Here is a 20,017-nt window from a genome sequence, read left to right as displayed (position 1 = left end):
AGACAAGAACTGCTTTTCTATACTTTATGTGATCTTTTCCTTCCTTATTTATGTTTATTTGATTATTTTCGATGTTTGGTGTCCTAATCTTTCACTATATAAACCCCTCCCCCAATTTCCTAAACACACCTAACTACTATTATTCTCTCACTCTCACTCATTCTATACTATTCTAAAACTCCTGATTATGGCCGATTGAAAACCAAGGCCACCGGAATCTGCTTTATTGACATTCCAGTGCAAGTATTGCTCGAGGCTCGTTTGAAGCTCCTATGAGCTTTTACGCACTAGGGGTTTGGGTCCTGTTGCTCTCGCTCTTTGCTACAGATACTAGAGTTGTTGTTGGCACTTGGTTTTCTCCTTTATTTGCTTGTTAAATCTGCAAACAAGTAAGTGTTCGGACCCTCGTAATTTTGTTTCTCCCTTGTTAGTCTTCATACTTCTGAACATCTGTGTTATGTGAACTCTTCTAAACCAATATGACACTGTGTCGACCTTTCTTTGAATTTCTTCCACAATCCATCATAAGAACTTGTATATGTTTACATATGTTTATTTAATGAAGTCAATTTGGACGATTTCAAGCTGGTATGCTTATTTGAGATTGGATTTATCTATGCTTGAATTCCGATATTGGCTGTCAAATATTGAATCCTTTCTTATGCCTTACCTTGAACTTTTTGTACTGAAACCCCTTAGGAAATATGTTCCTGCTTAGAATTGCTTTGATGAGTCTCTTCCTGCTAAATTCCTTTATGCATAATCTGCTATTTCTCTGCAAATTGACCCTTTACCATTACATGTGACAATACTATCTATATGTTTAGCCTAATATGCTCCCTTGCCATTGCTAAACTCTAATGTATGACTATTATATATGTTGAACCTGAATTATCTCTGACCATTATGTTTATGTATAGTGAAGTACTTATATCTGTTGCTTGTTATGAGCCCATGCCTTAGATTCTTGTGAGAAACTAATTTATGCCCAGAATTTGTTCAAATGAGTTATTTCCCGTTGAGTCCTTCATGTACAATATGCTACTTTCTTAGAGTCAGTTCATGAAGAATCTACATGCCAATACTATCCTAATTAGGTCTCTCTCCTGTTTGTAAACTCTAATGTTATGTTATCAGTATGTGCTCACTGATTGCTTAAAACTGCTGGGATGAATATATCTAGCGTATTCTTCCTATATGGTAAACTGGATAAGTCCTGATGCTTGTTTGACATGTTACTCTGAAGTTGATATGTTTCACCTACCACGAGTTCATATACTTTCTCTAAGACTTTGAATCTTTATGTTATGACTGATATCTGTCTGACACTCAATATATTACGTTTCTTATGTTCAAACTAAGTGATTACTTTCCCATGTCCACTACTCTGTCTGTTATTTTACTTGGCTGCAAGCTAGCTGGAATCATGTCTAAGGCTCTCATGTTTAAGGCTTTTTGGTATAACTGCTCTTTACTTGTGTTGCTAAATTTCCTTGTTAAGACTCTTAGGTCTAAAGTCTCCTTTAGGTTAATTCCTAACCATGCTTACTTGGAAATTCTGCTTAACTTTGGCTTGCTATCTCTTAACATGTTTTCTGGAGAGAATAATTTGTATCTATCATGTGTATGCTATGCCTGCTGAGAACTTGTGTAATCCTGCTTATGTTCCTTTGATCTGGAAACATCTGTTTCTCTTTTAGCTACAACCCTAAGTGCTAAGTGCGTAATTGACTTACCATATAACTTGTCACTTGAATGGTTAATTTGACGGGTAAGCAAGGAATTGGTTTTTGCCTTATTGTCAGGCCAGTTTGGTGCTGGGATTTGAGGCATATCTATAGCTATCCGGGGTATGAGCATGTTCATACACATGAGACCCCAAGTATGGCCGAAAGCCCAAAATAATCCTTGATTTAATTTGTATCTATGTAGGGCATATAGTTGTCCTAGCTAGGTCTATGGTCATTTATTTGTGTTTGTATTATTCTTATTTGGCCTGTAATAATATGTAATGACAAATAATGGGGAATTAGTGATAGTGGGGGCTGCGATACTTTAATTCTCGTAAGAAAGGGTAGAAAACATGCCTATAGGATCTAAATGCTTCATTCACTACTTGCTTAACATGCTCTATTTCTACGCGTTGTTAGACAACATTCCTATAGGATCTCGTTTGAGTAATCAAGAACTATTTACATTGATACCTCTTGCAATTATGTGGCTCACCCAGAAAGCATGGCTATAGGACTAATGAAACAAACTTGCGTTTCAAACAACTTCATTGCCCGAATCCGTTCATCTAGAAACCATGTCTATAGGACTTCAATGTGTTTAATTAAGATTGCTGCTACTGCTGTCCTCATCATACTGCTGCCTAGATAATATGCCTATAGGAATAAAGTAAAACAAGTTTCCATTCCTAATTACTTTGCTGCCTGGATATTACTGTCTAGATATAATTCCTATAGGGTTTCGCTGTTCATTTAGAAATCATATCTATTGGCTCCAAGACTAATAATTATGCACTTTCAATGACTCCATAGGCCAGTCATAAGTCACCTAGAGATCATTCCTACAGGGTTATAACGAACCATCTTTTAAATCAACACTTTTTATTATCTTATGTCAACTATTGAATCAATAAACCACATAGAAATCATGCCTATAAGTCTTGCGCCATTCAATAGTGCTCCAATTTCAGATATGCCTACCTATAGTCGTTCACTTCATAATCTGTAATGTCTGTAGCATAAACTCATGACTCTTTGCATGCATCTGTGCCTATGTGTGGAGGTCAATTTGAGCCTTTAATTGTTAACTATGTGCAGTCCTAATTGTTTTAATTATGCGCCTAGTTTTATCATTTTTGAACATCCTAAGTGAAGTCTAGAACTACCAAAGTAGTAGGTCCAAAGCCTCCTAGACCATAGGTATGGGACGGGTAAAGCACGCATAGGACGTGATTTAGAATTGAACTAGAACGCTTTAGGTAAACAACTTTAAAATAGTAATTGGGTAGTAGGAGATGATAGTTTGTGCCCGCTGAATAATATGAGCAACCCTTACCTTTAAGGGAGTTGAGAAGTATTATTTATGTTTAATGGGGTGATCCTTTAGGATAAAAAACTTAGGACCTCTCCCCCCCCCCCAATTCGTTATTTTTTGTACGCTTGTTTGAACCTAGGCCATATCTTGTAATCTTCAAGGATTGTATACCTATTTATAATAATAATCTGCTTTCTTTTCTTATGTGCATTTTTTTTGTATTGTAAACTAGACTCCCTATATTACTTTAACTTATATCATCACATAGGATAATTTTAATTCAATAATCTCACATAGTGTAAAATTTATCCTGGACCCACAGTTGTGGACCTTAGATAGTGCCTAACACCTTTTCTTCGAGGTAATCTAAGCCTTTACCCGATCTTTGGTAACACAAACTAGTTAAAACATAGTTATTTGCAAATAGATGCCCTAACGCACCTTAAAATTGTTAGGTGGCGACTCTTCTCTTTTTAATACCCATTTAAAAGAGTTGTCACATGTCAAAACCCGCTTTCGTAAGAAAACAGGGCGCGACATCATGGCGACTCTGCTGGGAACATACTTAGGCTCTTACCATAATGAAATTTTCACTTGTGTGGATTGTTGGATTATTTGACTTCTTTCATGTACTTCCCCACCCTATTTCCCTTATTTTCTTAAAATTACTATATCATATATCTCTCGTCCCTATCTCCCCTATTTGCTTCATTTAATTGCATTCTCAAACATTTTCGTAAGCTATGCTAACTTCTCTCCTTTGTCTTTTATTTTTCCCTTCTTTCTTTTGTTTATCTTTAGCGCATTATTTACTATTCTTACATGCTTTCATCATGTAAAATACCTAGCAACATGTCATTATTTATCACATAAAGTATGCTTTCAACATCATACTCCACTCGTGCCTATTATTAACATACCGACGCTTGATGAGTATTTGCGCTTTCCTAAAATACATTTTTTAAACCGGAAAGGTTTATTAGCGGTAGACTAGTCGATCAACGGTGCAGTCGACGATCCCGTACCTTTCCCTCTCAAGTCGTCCACTTGAGAGTATCAGTCTAGACCCTTCTTGAAACCCCACTCTGATTTGAAATGCACATGCATCATGTTAAACCTAGTATTGATTGAAAGGTCATTAACACGTTAATCCACTTAGATAAACCTTGTCCAAAGTCCAAGGGGATTACTACAATCCCAAAGGACACAATCATGTTATGTGCATACTTGGAGAAAACGTGCCAATATATTGACCGTTATTGCGTAAATAGTCAAATTTGAAGTGGGAAAGGACTAACCTTTATTTGTTTGCAGAAAATAAAGCACAAAATTTCCAGGTTTGCCATGATCAAGAATATCCCACCTCTGCTGATTGATTGGTGGAATGATCTTGCACCATGTGATAGAAACCACATGAGAAGGGTGTTGGGTAACTTGCCATCTTTGCAGAACATTCGACCGAATAAAGAATTAATTGAGGCAGTTACTATGTTCTGGGATGAAAGGAGAGATGTCTTCCGATTTGGCAATATATAAATGACTTCTCTTCTAGAAGAGATAGGGGTTTCGCCAAATTGCCATGGGATAGTCCGGGTTTATTGGTACAAGAAAATCACGCTCCATGCGATTTTTTGAAAATGCTAGGGTCAAGAAGAATGACGAGTTAGTTTTCTTGAAGAAATCCTACATCTCTTTTGAGTTTCTCTATGAGAATTATGGGCACAACAAGTCTTACCACGTTCATCACGCACAATTAGCTATTACCTCTTTGGGATGGGTCCACCACCGAGTTTATGTCTTCATAGTTTGCTTCTTAGGTTTGCTGATTTTTCCAATGCAAGGAGGAAAAATTCACATTCGCATGGCTATGGTCGCCAGGATCATGATAGAAGGTATCGAGGGGTAGAAATACACCATCATCCCTATAATATTAGCTGAGATGTCCCGAGCCTTGGGTCGGTGCAAACATGGTTTTGGACATTTCGAGGTTTGCAATCTTGTACTACAGGTCTGGCTGCTAGAGCATTTTCAGATGGGAGATTACCGCAAGATCTCTTGCATAGACCAATAAATGACTACATAACCAGTCATCATCCAAAGAAGATGACATTTGCTCCAGATAGGTTTGCGAAGCCTAGGAATGCTTAAGGTTGGGTACGTTTCTTCAGTAATCTGATGGGTGAACAAGTGCATTGAATGTTTGAGTGGTTTCCTAGTAGAGAATTCATCATCAGGTCCAAAAAGACCACTCATTTTGTATTCATTGGGTTACGAGGCATTTACCCTTACACTCTTATAAGGGTAATGAGGCAAGCTAGGAAGAAGAAGGTCATACATTGAGTTTCCAATATGGTTCAATATAAAGCAGACTTTATAGGAGATATTATTCCAGTTAAATTTGAGGCCCAACACATGTGGAACGAAAAGATCATTGTAGATGGGGAGACTATTGAACTAGATAGGTACCACGCTGATCATATGTATTACTACCTCTCATGGTTGGAGGACGACATAACCAAGGACGTCAAATCGGGGGTCAATCTGAAAGACAAAATCATAGATGAGGTGGCTGAGGCACATGTAAAGTACAAGAGGCTACGTAAAAGAGTGTTCAAATCTGAAGCCAAGCATCTAGAACAACATAAGGTTGATATGGAGGGGACCAAAGAATGAAGGAGATTGCGAACAAGTCGAAAGAGAGGTTGGAGCACCAAGAGCAAAGGTTGATAGAGCAGGAGGGGAAGATGAGAAAGAGGCTTTGGGATTGTCAAGGTATGGGCTACGATGAAGGAGGAAAGTTGGTGATGACTTACTTTCTGCTCGACATGCGTTACCTAGGAAGTGTGATTGATGGAGTTAAAAGAGCAAAGAATGGAGAAGGTCCTTATGGGGCCAAATAGATTAGAAGACAATGTTCTTTATTGCTTTCTAGTTAGATTTTGTTAGATTTTGATGTAATAAGGCTTCGTGCCATTAGTGACTTCATATTGTTATTTTTATTTAGTAACAATTGATTTGATTTATTTTTGCATTAATGGAATGAGGCAACATTGGCATAAATTTTCTCTAAGTCTATGTCTCGCTTAGGCCTACCCCGGGCTTAATGAAGTCCCCGAATTAGGAAGCGAATTATTGCATGACCTTATGTGTCACCTACTTAAATATTGCTAGCACTCTTTCATTTCTTCTTACTGACTTGGTTACCTTTATTTGATTATTCCCATTCTCAAAGGTTGGTTCGTGCATTCTAGCATTATCAACATACCATACTAGATCCAGAGGTCCTCCACCCCCTCCTCCTCCTAGCGACCCCAAAAGAAAAATCAAAGTCAAAGTCAAAGTCAAGATGGATGATTTGAGCGGTATTCGAAAAGATAATGCTACCATAGCAGAGAAACTTCAAACGGAAGAAGTACGCCAGGACAAAATGAGTTGGTTCTACGGTTGGAGCAAAAAATCTTGGAGCTAGAGCTTGATCAGGTCTGAAACCTCGTAAACCTCTCCCTTACTCTGAATGTCCCCAACATCAACCACCAGAACACCGCCACCCAAAATCAAACACCACCTCAAAAAATACAAACCCAAAATCCACCACCCATAGCTCCACAAAATACTCTCACAACGCATCAATATCACAACCCCGAACCCTCTCAAGACCATATGGTTGAATAGTTAAAGAAGTTGACAGGAAGAGTCCAAAGTGTTGAAGATGAAAAAAGTGTTGAAGGTTTGAATTATGAAGACCTGTTACAAACTTCTTAAGTTTGAGATGCTCGATGGCACCGGTGATCCTAGTGTGCATTTAAGGACCTACTGTGTTAAGCTTGTAGAAGTGGGAAAGAATGAGCAAATCTGCATGAAGCAGTTCATGCAAAGTCTCACCGGGGATGCATTATCCTGGTACATTAGTCAGAATCCAAAGAAATGGGAGAACTGGGTAAGTATGGCCTCTGACTTCATGAATAGATTCAGGTTCAATACTGAAAATGTGCCATACATTTTCTATATCCAGAACCTCAAGAAGAAGCAAACAAAAACCTTCACTGAGTATGCTACTCGCTGGAGATCAGAGGCCCCCAAGGTGAGGCCGCCACTAGAAGAGGAAAAAATTAACAAATTCTTTGTCAGAGTTCAGGATCCACAATACTATGAAAGATTGATGGTTATAGAGAACCATAAGTTCTCCAACATCATCAACATAGGAGAAAGAATAGAAGAGGGAATCAAGAGCGGTATGGTGACTAATTTTGAGGCACCTCAAGCCACCAATAAATCCTTAAAGTCCGGAGGCATTTCAAAGAAGAAGGAAGTGAGTGCCGTGATGATAGCCGGGGGCCCTAAATCTCCCCTTACGTATTAGACACCCCCACCAACATATCAACTCTCACCTCAAAAATACTATTACCCCGCCACTACCTTTCATACCTATAATGCCCAGCCTGCATATTACCATTCATCTCTTTTCGCCCATCAAATCTACCCAAAACCACGACCAAACTTTGACCGTAGAACTCCTAGACAATACACCCCTATTGCCGAACCCATAACCCAACTATATGAGAGACTGAAGGCCACTGGTTATGTCACTCCCATTCCTGCAGCAACTATTGAAAATCCTTCTTAGAGGATCAACCCCAACAAGACTTGTGCCTACCACTCAGGCATAAAGGGATATACTATCAAGGAATGCCGCATATTGAAAGATAAGATCCAGACACTGATTGAAATATAGGTTATACAGCGAATGAGTCTACGCTGAATGTCTGTAATAACCCTTTTCCTCATCAAAGGGGTGAAGGAGTGAATTATGATAGAAACTGATGAAGAATATGACCAGGAAGGTTCCATCGGGCTTATCCAAGAGGGAGACACTCCCAAAACGTCTCATGTTATCCTCTCGCCGATTGTGGTACAGACCAAGGCATCATTCGAGATTGAGGTAGCTACGCCTTTCACTATAATGGTGTCTCCAACACCATCCTAAAAGTCTAATGCTGTTCCATGGGATTATGTAGCGCAGGCAAGGAGAAAAGGAAAAACCAAGATGGTAGAGACGGGTGCTGCAAAATGAATGACCAGAACTGGCAGGGTTTACACGCCGAAAATGCTTGGAGGAACGAGTAAAGAGACCTCACCGAAGCCACCTGCTGTGGAAACAGGTACTGATGATCTTTGGATGAAGGTACATGCGAGGGAGTACTCTGTTGTTGATCACCTAAACAAGACTCCCACCTAAATATGCATCTTGTCACTGTTGCAAAATTTAGAGGCACAAAAGAATGCATTGATGAAGGTGTTAAGTGAAGCTTACGTACCTATTGTTATCACTAATGGAGAGATGGAAAACATGGTGGGGCAGGTGATGGAGAGTCATAAAATTATTTTCCACGAAGATGAGCTGCCTCCAGAAGGGTTGAGTCATAACAAAGCACTACACATCACTTTGCAATATGAAGACAAGTTCATTGCTAGGGTTCTGATGGGGGTTCAAGTCTAAACATATGCCCGCTGACTACTCTAAAAAGATTAGGTATAGGTCTGCGAATGGGAAGTATGAACGTGAAAGTATTTGATGGGTATCAGAGAGCTACTATTGGAGAGATCAACCTGGATATGAAGATGGGCCTAACCTGGTTCGATATTGAGTTCCAGGTGATGGATATATCCGCTACCTATAACCTGTTACTCGTATTACCATAGATACATGCCACTGGGGAAGTTCCTTCTACTCTGCACCAGGCCGTGAAGTTCGAGTTGAACCATCAGGAGGTGATTATCCACGGAGATGGAGGTAACCCCATCTACACCAACCAGACTATGCCAAATATTGAGAATAAAAGGAAATTAGGAGGAGAGACATTCCACTACATTAATCGGATAAACGCAGTCGAGAAAGGGAGATGGTGGAGCAACAATGTACTGAGCATGCTACTCTGGTTAGGATATGAACCGGGCAAAGGTCTTGGTCCTAATCTTCAAGGGATCACAGAACCGATACGACCACAATACCATGGCACAACCTTTGCTCTTGGATATGAATACACCGTGCAAGAATATAATGATTGAATACCACCATGGCGTGACTTCTACTCTACACCAGACATTCCGCCAGACTTATGTGATTTGGGGACCCGAGGAAGATGAGGTTTTGGCCGGCATAAAGAATCTATATCTGGACAAGGAAGATATGGACTGCAGTGCATTCTTGGAGGAAGATGAGGAAGACTTTACCATTCAGATCATAGAAGATGGAGCTGTTCTCAGGAACTAGACTGTTGTACCATCCCGGGCTCGCCGAGCACCTGGGTAGCCTTGGCAGAACTAGCATTATTTCTTTTAAAATCGTTTTGGCATTTAAGCCATTTTCAATGTTTTGTTTTGAAATAATTACTTGAGACATCGAGTCGTACTTGTTTTAATGTTTTTAAGTTTTAATTAATGCATCATTGCTTTTGGATTATTTTATTATTATCTTTCGACATTCTTTTTCAGCATAATTACTACATATCATATTGAACCTATGACTGTGACATTTAACGAGACAACACAACATGAGGAAAGTGATTCAGAAGATTGGAAAAATGATGTAATACCTGAGAAAATTGTCAAAGAAGTAGATAATTTTGAGAACAAATCAAAGTCCAATCTGGAAGAAATAGAGGCAGTTAACTTAAGTGATTCTGAAACAGTCAAAGAAACTCACATTAGCATTCATCTGTCACCATCAGAGAAGGAAGAGTACATCAGATTTCTAAGGGAAAATGAGGATATTTTTGCATGGTCCTATGACGACATGACGGGACTGAGCACATCCATAGTGGCCCACAAGCTACCTATGAACCCTATGTATCTGCCGGTAAAGTAGAAGCTCAGAAACTTCAAGCTAGATATGAGTTTGAAGATAAAAGAGGAGGTTACCAAGCAAATCAAAGCCAAGGTCCTTTAGGTGGTCGAGTACCCAACTTGGCTAGCCAACATTGTCCCGGTACCAAAGAAGGACGAGAAAGTCAAGGTGTGCTTTGACTATCAATATCTAAATAGAGCAAGTCCTAAGGATGATTTCTAGTTATCCAACATACATATACTGATCGATAACTGGACCAAGCATGAACTCCAATCCTTTCTGGATTGTTTCATAGGATATCACCGGATTTGGATGGGCGAAGAGGATGCCGAAAAGATATCCTTCATCATACAATATGGGATATACTGCTATAAAATGATGCTTTTTGGTTTAAAGAACGCTAGGGAAACCTACATGAGGGCCATGACTACTCTTATCCACGATATGATACATCAGGAAATAGAGGTGTACGTGTATGACATCATCATCAAGTTTAAGAGGAGTTCGGATCACATAGCACACCTGACAAAGTTTTTCGACTGACTACAGAAGTACAACCTAAAGTTGAATCCGGCAAAATGTGCTTTCGTTGTCTCTGCCGGGAAATTGCTAGGTTTCATCGTCAGTCACCGTGGCATTGAGTTGGACCCGTCAAAGATCAAAGCTATTCAGGACCTGCCGCCACCAAAAAGCAAGAAGGATGTAATGATGATTCTGGGATGCCTCAATTATATCAGCCACTTTATAGCACAATCAATGATAATATGTGAGTGAATCTTTAAAATGGCGAGGAAAGATGGTGCGACAAGTTGGACTAAAGAGTGTCAAAAGGCTTTTGATAAAATCAAGGAGTACTTGTCCAAGACACGCGTGTTGGTCCCACCAGAGCCCGGGAGACCTTTACTATTGTACCTATCTATGTTGGATGGAGCCTTCTATTGCATCTCGGGCCAACATGACGAAATCGGAAGGAAGGAGCAAGCAATATACTATCTGAGTAAGAAGTTCACACCTTACGAAGCTTGATACTCTCTATTGGAACATACATGTTGTTCCTTAACATGGATATCCTAGAAATTGAGACATTACTTCAGTGCAAACACCACATACCTTATATCAAGGATGGATCCATTAAAATATATCTTTTAGAAGCCCATGCCTACAAGTAAGCTAGCAAAATGGAAAATAATATTGAGTGAGTTCGACATCATCTATGTGACTCTGAAAGAAGTCAAGGGGCAAGCATTAGCCGATCACCTGGCAGAGAACCCCGTAGACAGAGAATACAAACCATTGAAGACATATTTTCTGACGAGGAAGTGTCATTTATAGGGGAAGGCATTGCTGAAGCATATGATGGTTGGAGGATGTTTATCAATGGAGCCGCAAACTTCAAATGAGTGGGCATCAGAGCTATCCTAGTATCAAAAATTGGTCAACATTACCCGGTATCCACCAATCTCAGATTCCCATGCACCAACAATATGGTAGAAAATGAGGCTTGCATCTTGGGACTCAGGTTGGCTGTCGACATGAATATTCTAGAATTACTAGTAATCAGAGATTCATATTTGCTTATACATTAGGTACTCAAAGAATGGGCCACCAAGAATGCCAAGATATTGCCATACCTACACTGCGTACAAGACTTGGTCAAGAGGTTCACAAAGATAGAGTTCAAACATGTTCCGAGAGTTCAGAACGAGTTTGCAGATGTGTTGACTGCCTTGTCTTCCATGATACAACATCCAAACAAGAACTATATTGATCCCATTCTAATAGAAATCCATAAGCAGTCGACTTATTGCGCTCATGTTGAAGAAGATTTCGACGGAAATCCATGGTTTCACGACATCAAGGAGTATTTGGAAAAAGTAGAGTACCTAGAAAATGCTACACACACCCAGAAGCGCACACTTCGAAGATTAGCCATCCATTTATTTCAGAGCAGAGAAGTTCTGTATAGAAGGACTCCTGATTTGGGTTTGCTGCGATGTTTTAATGCCAAAGAGGCATTTTGGTTGCTCGAACAGATACACGGCAGAACTTGCGGACCTCACATGAATGGGTTTGTTCTAGCCAAGAAGACGGACTGCATCAAATATGCATAGGAGTGCCTCCAATGCCAGGTGCATGCTGATATGATACAGGTACCACCTAATGAACTCAATGCAACAAGTTCACCATGGACTTTCTTCGCCTAGGGCATAGATGTCATCGGACCAATTGAACTCGCTGCTTCAAACAGACACAAATTCATCTTGGTGGCGATAGATTACTTTACAAATGGGGTTGAACTCGCTTCCTATAAAGCTATGACTAACAAGGTTGTAACAGATTTTGTTCGGGATCATATTGTTTGCCGATTTGGGGTGCCTGAATCAATCATCACCGATAATGCTGCCAATCTCAATAGTGATCTGATAAGAGCCATGTGTGAAACATTCAAAATCAAGCACCGAAACTCTACCACATATAGGCTAAACATTAATGGAGTCGTACAAGCCGCCAACAAGAATATCAAGAAGATATTAAATAATATGGTGGACAACAACTAGTAGTGGCATGAGAAACTACCATTTGTTCTGCTTGGATACCGCACCACAATTCACACGTTAACTAGGGAAACCCACTATCTAGTGGTCTGCGGTACAAAAGCTGTCATACCCGCCGAGGCGGAGATTCCCTCCCTAAGGATCTTACAGGAAGCCGAGCTCAACGATGCAGAATGGATGCAGAGTCGGTATGAGCAACTGGCTCTCATTGACGGTAAAAGTATGAATGTGGTGTTTCATGGTCAACTCTACCAGAATAGAATGGAGAGGGCTTTCAACAAGAAGGTTAGACCGAGGCAAGTCATACCGGGGCGAATGGTGTTGAAGAGGCTCTTCCTGCATCACGATGAAGGAAAAGGAAAATTCTCACCTAACTTGAAAGGTCCTTACATGGGTCATTGTGTATGGAAAGGAGGAGCACTCATACTTCCAGAGACAGACTGAGAGATATGGCCAAAACTTATCAATTCAGACGCCATCAAGAGATATTATGTTTGAGATTGTATTTGCACTTTCTTTTGATGTAACATAAACTATGTTTGACCAGATCCCTATTTAAGAGGGTAGAAAACGAGGCTTGCCTCTTGGGACTCAGGTTGGCTGCCGACATGAATATTCTAGAATTGATAGTAATCAGAGATTCATTTTTTGCTAATACATCAGGTACTTAGAGAATGGTCCACCAAGAATGCCAAGATATTGCCAAACCAACACTGCATACAAGACTTGATCAAGAGGTTCACAAAGATAGAGTTCAAACATGTTCGGAGAGTTCAAAACGAGTTTGCAGATGCGCTGATTGCCTTGTCTTCCATGATACAACATCCAAACAAGAACTCTATTGATCCTATTCCAATAGAAATCCATAAGCAGCTGGCTTATTACGCTTATGTTGAAGAAGAGTTCGACGGAAATGCATGGTTTCATGATATCAAGGAGTATTTGGAAAACGAAGAGTACCCAGAAAATGCTACACACACCAAGAAGCGCACGCTACGAAGATTGGCCAACCATTCCTTTCAGAACAGAGAAGTTCTGTATAGAAGGACTCCCGATTTGGGTCTGCTTGGATGTTTAAATGCGAAGGAGGCATTTAGGTTGCTCGAAGAGATACACGGCAGAACATGCAGACGTTACATGAATGGGTTTGTTCTAGCCAAGAAGATATTAAGGGCATGGTATTTTCGGATTACTATGGAGACGACCTGTATCAAATATTCATAGAAGTGCCTCCAATGGCAGGTGCATGTTGATATAATACATGTACCACCCAATGAACTCAATGCAACGAGTTCACCATGGCCTTTCTCCTCCTGGGGCATGGATGTCATCGGACCGACTGAACCCGCTGCTTCAAACAGACACAAATTCATCTTGGTGGCGATAGATTACTTCACAAACGGGGTTTAGCTCGCTTCCTATAAAGCTATGACTAAGAAGGTTATAGAAGAATTTTTCCGGGATCATATTGGTTGCTGATTCAGGGTGCCTGAATCAATCATCACCGACAATGCTGCCAATCTCAATAGTGATCTGATAAGAGCCATGTTGGAAACATTTAAAATCAAGCACCGAAACTCTACAACATATAGGCTACAAATGAATGGAGTCATACAAGCCGCCAACAAGAATTTCAGCTCGAATACCGCACCACGATTCACATGTCAACTAGGGCAACCCACTATCTACTGCTCTACGGTACAAAAGTTGTCATACCCGCCGATGTAGAGATTCCCTCCCTTAGGATCTTACAAGAACCCGAGATCAGCGATGCAGAATGGATGCAGAGCCGGTATGAGCAACTGGCTCTCATTGACGGTAAAAGTATGAATATGGTGTTTCATAGTGAACTCTACCAAAATAGAATGGAGAGGGCTTTCAACAAGAAGGTTAGACCGAGGCAATTCATTCCGGGGCAATTGGTGTTGAAGAGGATCTTCCTGCATCAGGATGAAGCAAAAGGAAAATTCTCACCTAATTAGAAAGGTCCTTACATGGTTCATTGTGTGTGGAAAGGAGGAGCACTCATACTTACAAAGACGGACTGAAAGATATGGCAAAAACTTATCAATTCAGACGCCATCAAGAGATATTATGTTTGAGATTGTATTTGCACTTTCTTTTGATATAACATAAACTACGCTTGGCTTGATTCCTATTTAAGAGGGGATACATAGGCAACCCTTGTGGGTTCGATCACATCATAATAAAATCTTCATCCCCCTCTGTCACGAACCAAAATCCAAACCGTCGTGATGGCACCTAACCCAACTCGCTAGGTAAGCCAATTAACAATAAAATACAATATAAGGATACTGATATGAGTCAAAGATGGGATAACTAAATTTTATACAACTCCCTAAGGACTGGTATTACAAATCATGAGCTTTTAAGATTCAGGTTTTTACAAGACTGAGTTGAAATAATTATAACATCTATTTGAAATGTAACTGAATAGAATTCAAATCTAATGTTATTAAGGACAAGTGATAGCCATAATTGGAATGCATGTACACCTTCAGATCCAGCTGCCACCGTACGCAGCAACATCATCATCCAACATCTGCACGCAAGGTGCAGAAGTATAGTATGAGTACAACCAACCCCATGTACTCAATAAGTAACAAACCTAATCTTAGGTTGAAAGTAGTGACGAGCTGGGACAAGAGTAAGAGTGCAACTCCAATAACCAGCAACAGTACATGACAATATAATAAAGATGGTAGAGAAATAATTTAGCTCATTCACAGTTATGGAAAATATGCATGCTTTTCAGGTATGAACCCATGTACTCACAATCTCAGAGTACTCAATCTCTCAGTCCCGTATTCTAACTCACCCTGCTCGATACTCAACACACTCAGTCGCTCAGTATTGTACGGGTAGATCCAACCCAACCATAATATATCCAGGGTAGATCTAGCCCAAATGAAAATAAACCAGGGTAGATCCAGCCCAAATGTAAATAATTACTAGCAATCGTGCCCCTTGTGGATGTGCAGACTCTGAAAGGGCCAATCCGGCCCAAGCGCTTTAATAAGCCAAATCCTGGCATGAATCAATAAAGCCTGTTGTGGCGTGCAACCCGATCCCATAAATATCACTCACAACAGGCCCTCGGCCTTACTAAGTCATCAAACCCTCCAGGCTCTCAGGCTCAAAACACTCATATTAAGCAGCCCAAACCAATGATATAAGATGTGACAATATACAATAACAGAGGCTAAGTTATGATATGTAATGATGAATGCGACTAAGTACATAACTGCAATAAAGCAAATAACTCAACAACAAAGAACGACCACTCAGGGTCCCAATAGTAGCAGCATATAGCCTAAACATGTTTTCTAGCATAAATAACAGCTTAAGTGCTCTAACACATAGAGTACAATACAAGTATTTAGACAAGATAGCTACACAATTCCATGAAATCAACTAAATCACCATTTCTACGGTGCACGCCCATAAGCCTGTCACCTAGCATGCGCATCACCTAAACATCAATCACATACTACGTAATTTGGGGTTTCATACCATCAGCACCATGTTTAGAAGTCTTACTTCGAACAAGCCAAATCCAATACCGAGCAAACCAAGCGATGCTCCAAAAATTCCATCTCGCACATACCGACCTCCGAACGGCTCGAAACTAGCTAAAAACAACTGAAGAACAAAAAATAATGCCTAAGGAACAATTCCAAATGATAATGGTTGGATCTTCATTCAAAAGCCCAAAATCAACCAAAAAGTCAAACCCGGGCCCGCGCCTCGAAACAAGATGAAACTTGTAAAATCCGACAGCCCATTCGGTTACGATTCGAACCATACTAGTTTCACTTATATCTGACTTCTAATCGATGTTCAAAACTCCACATTTCGCTCTATGAAACTTTAGACAAAAATCGCCAGTTTGCTCTTTAAAAAACACAATCCAATTTGTAAAATCGAAGATAGATTCATGAAATATAATCAAAACCGAGTATAGAACACTTACCCAATCCTTGTGAGAAATTTGCCTCCAAAATCGCTTCACTTCGAGCCCCAAATCTCAAAATATGACAAAAGAACCAAAAACCTTGATTTTATAGTTTTTGCCAAGCAACTCCGCATACGCGGTCACATTGTCGCATCTGCGACCCCCGCTTCTACGGTAAAATACCTCGCTTTTGCGAAAATAGTTTGGCCTAGCACCCCTCGCACCTGCAATAGTAAAACACCGCTTCTATGAAAACCTTCGTGCCTGCACTCTAATTCGTCGCACCTGCGCCAAATTCTCTGCTTCTGCGATCTTCCTCACCCAGCCTCTTCTCGCTTCTGCAATGGACAACCCACATATGCGAAGTTGCTTCTGGAGCGAGGCTCCGCAAATGCGGCACACCAGCACCAGCAAATCTTCCACAATGCAACAAGAGGAAAAATGATCCGAACAACATCCGTAACTCACCCGAGCCACTCGGGACCCCGTACAAATATACCAACAAGTCCCATAATATAATACAAACTTATTCGAGGCCTCAAATCATGCATAACAATATTAAAAACGATGAATCGCACATCAATTCAAACTTAAAGAACTTTGAACTTTGAATTTCCAAAACTCGCGCTGAAACATATCAAATCAACCCGCAATGAACTCAAATTTTGCACACAAGTCCTAAATGAAATAACCAAGCTATTCCGATTTCCGAAACCACAATGCAATTCTGATATCATCAAAGTCAACTCCCGGTCAAACTTCGATCTTTTCAAACCTTCAAATTTTTAACTATTGCCAATTAGTTTTGAATCCTTCTAGAAATATTCAAATAAAAATCCGGGCATACGAATGAGAACAAAATCACCATCTGGACCTAACGGAACAATAAAAACTCCAATCCGACGTCAAATACTAAAAAGTCAAACTTGGTCAACTCTTCCAACTTAAAACTTAAATCATGAAATTCATTCATCCAAATTGATTCCAAATAACCTGAAAACCAAAACTTATGATTTATACAAGTCTTAATACATCATATGGAGCTACTCATGCCCTCAAACTACAAGCGAAGCAAAAATGCTCAAAACGACCGGCCGAGTCGTTATTTTCTCCCCCACTTAAACATATGTTAGTCCTCGAACGTGACAAGAGTCGTTCCAAAGCCATCAAACCGTCATGTAACCTTACCATGTACATACATTGGGGTGATCCCATGCCACCATAATCCATATAAGCTTGACGATACAACCTAGCTGACAATCCTTAATTCAACTTGAGCCCATAAACCTTGAAATCCATTTTTTCCCAAAAATCCAAACCATCGTGATGGCACCTAACCCAACCTTCTAGGTAAGCCAAATAACAATAAAGCACAATATAAGGATATTGATGAGTCAGAAATAGGATAACTAAATTTTATACAACTCCCCAAGGACTGGTAGTATAAATTACGAGCTTCTAAGATTTAGGTTTTTACAAGACTAAGTTGAAATAATTACAACATCTGTTTGAAATGTAACTGAATAGAATTCAAATCTATTGCTACCAAGGACAAGTGATAGCCATAACTGGAATGCAGGTACACTTTCAGATCCAACTCCTATCGTACGCAGCAACATTAGCATCCAACATCTACACGGAAGGTGCAGAAGTGTAGTATGAGTACAACCGACCCCATGTACTCAATAAGTAACCAACCTAACCTTAGGTTGAAATTAGTGATGAGCTGGGGCAAGGGTCAGAGTTCAACTCCAGTAACCAGTGATAGTTCATAACTATATAATAAAGATGGTACACGAAATAACTCAGGTCGTTCACAGTTACAGAAAATAGGCACGCTTTTCAAGTATGACAGTAAATCCCAAATCTTTCACTGAAAACTCCAAAAATACAATATGAGTAAGTTTGAAAACTGTGATTTTCCGGAAATCCTTTCAACAATAAATAAGATGTTTCATTTTTCAGATAATATGAGGAAAGTACATCTCTATGCCTACATGTCAATATGTAGGTGAAATCATAAATATCACAAAAACCGGGTGGCGTGAGAAAATACATCTCTATGGATGTATCTCAAGTACGCATGTCAAATATAATGCATCTCAGTGATGAACTCATGTACTCACACTCTCAGAGTACTCAATCTCCATGTCCCGTATTCTCACTCACCCTGCTCGATACATAGCACACTCAGCCACTCAGTATTGTACAGGGCAGATCCAGCCCAAACATAATAAATCTTGGGCAGATCCAACCCAAATGCAAATAAACCGGGGCAGATCCAGCCTAAATGTAAATAATTACTAGCAGTTGGGCCCACTATAGATGTGCAGATTCTGGAGGGGCCGATCCAACCCAAGTGCTATAATAAGCCAAATCTTGGCATGAATCAATAAAGCCTAATTCGGCGTGTAGCCCGATCCCATAAATATTACTCACAACAGGCCCTCGATCTCACTCAATCATCAATGTTTCCAGTCTCTTAGGCTCACAATACTCCTGCTAAGCAACCTAAATCAATAATATTAGATGCGAAAATATACAATAACATAGACTAAGATATGATATGTAATGATGAATGCGACTGAGTACATAACTGCAAATAAGCAAATAACTCAACAGCAAAGAACGACCACTTTGGGTCCAAATAGTACCAACATATAGGCTAAACATATTTTATAGCATAAATCACAACTCAAGTGCTCTAACACATAGAGTACAATACAAGTATTCAGATAAGATAACTACACAGTTTAATGAAATCGACAAAATAACCATTTCTACGGTGCACGCCCACACGCCCATCACCTAGCATGTAGGTCACCTCAACATCAATCACATAATACGTAATTCGGGGTTTCATGCCCTCGGCAACAAGTTTAGAAGTGTTACTTACCTCGAACAAGCTAAATCCAATACCGAGCAAGCCAAGTGATGCTTCAGAAATTCCATCTCGCACGCACCGACCTTCGAACGACTCAAAATTAGAAAAAAACAACTTAAGAACATCAAATAATGCCTAAGGAACAATTCGAAATGATAAAGGTCGAATCTTCAATAAAAATCCCAAAATTGACCAAAACATCAAACCCGGGCCCGCGCCTCGGGACCCGACAAAACATGTAAAATCCGACAAGTCATTCAGTTACGAGTCCAACCATACTAGTTTCACTCAAATCCGACTCCAAATAGATTTTCAAACCTCCAAATTTTGCTCTATGAAACATTAGACAAAAACCCCAATTTTCTCTTTAAAATTTATAATCCAGTTACCAAACATGAAGATAGATTCATGAAATATAATCAAAATCGAGTATATAACACATACCCCAATCCTTGTGATGAAATTTGCCTTCAAAATCGCTTCACTCCGAGCCCCAAATCTCAAAATATGATAAAATAACCAAAAACCTCAATTTTATAGCTCCTGCCCAGCAATTCCGCATATGCAACCCTCGCTTCTGCTGTAAAGTGCTTTGTTTCTGCAAAAACAAATTGGCCCATCACCCCTCGCACCTGCGGTTGCAATACCCCGCTTCTGCGAACACCTTCCCGCCTGCGCTCCAATTCATCGCATCTGCACATCCGCACCTACGC

The 20,017-nt window shown here is 40.0% G+C and overlaps 1 protein-coding gene across 1 annotated transcript in view; it reads right to left on the bottom strand.

Moving 5' to 3' along the window:
• The window catches only part of LOC107769843 (protein neprosin-like), a 39,858-nt gene extending 35,372 nt beyond the window's left edge, over positions 1 to 4,486 (bottom strand). The window contains exon 1 of the mRNA XM_075230230.1: positions 4,409 to 4,486. Within this exon, the coding sequence (XP_075086331.1) occupies positions 4,409 to 4,486 (78 nt within the window). The remainder of the gene's footprint in view (positions 1 to 4,408) is intronic.
• Positions 4,487 to 20,017: the final 15,531 nt, after the last annotated feature.

Source organism: Nicotiana tabacum, chromosome 14, assembly GCF_000715075.1.
Source record: "Nicotiana tabacum cultivar K326 chromosome 14, ASM71507v2, whole genome shotgun sequence".
NCBI lineage: Eukaryota > Viridiplantae > Streptophyta > Magnoliopsida > Solanales > Solanaceae > Nicotiana > Nicotiana tabacum.
The sequence above is the reverse complement of the archived record's forward strand: the minus strand, read 5'-3'. Positions and strand labels throughout refer to the sequence as shown.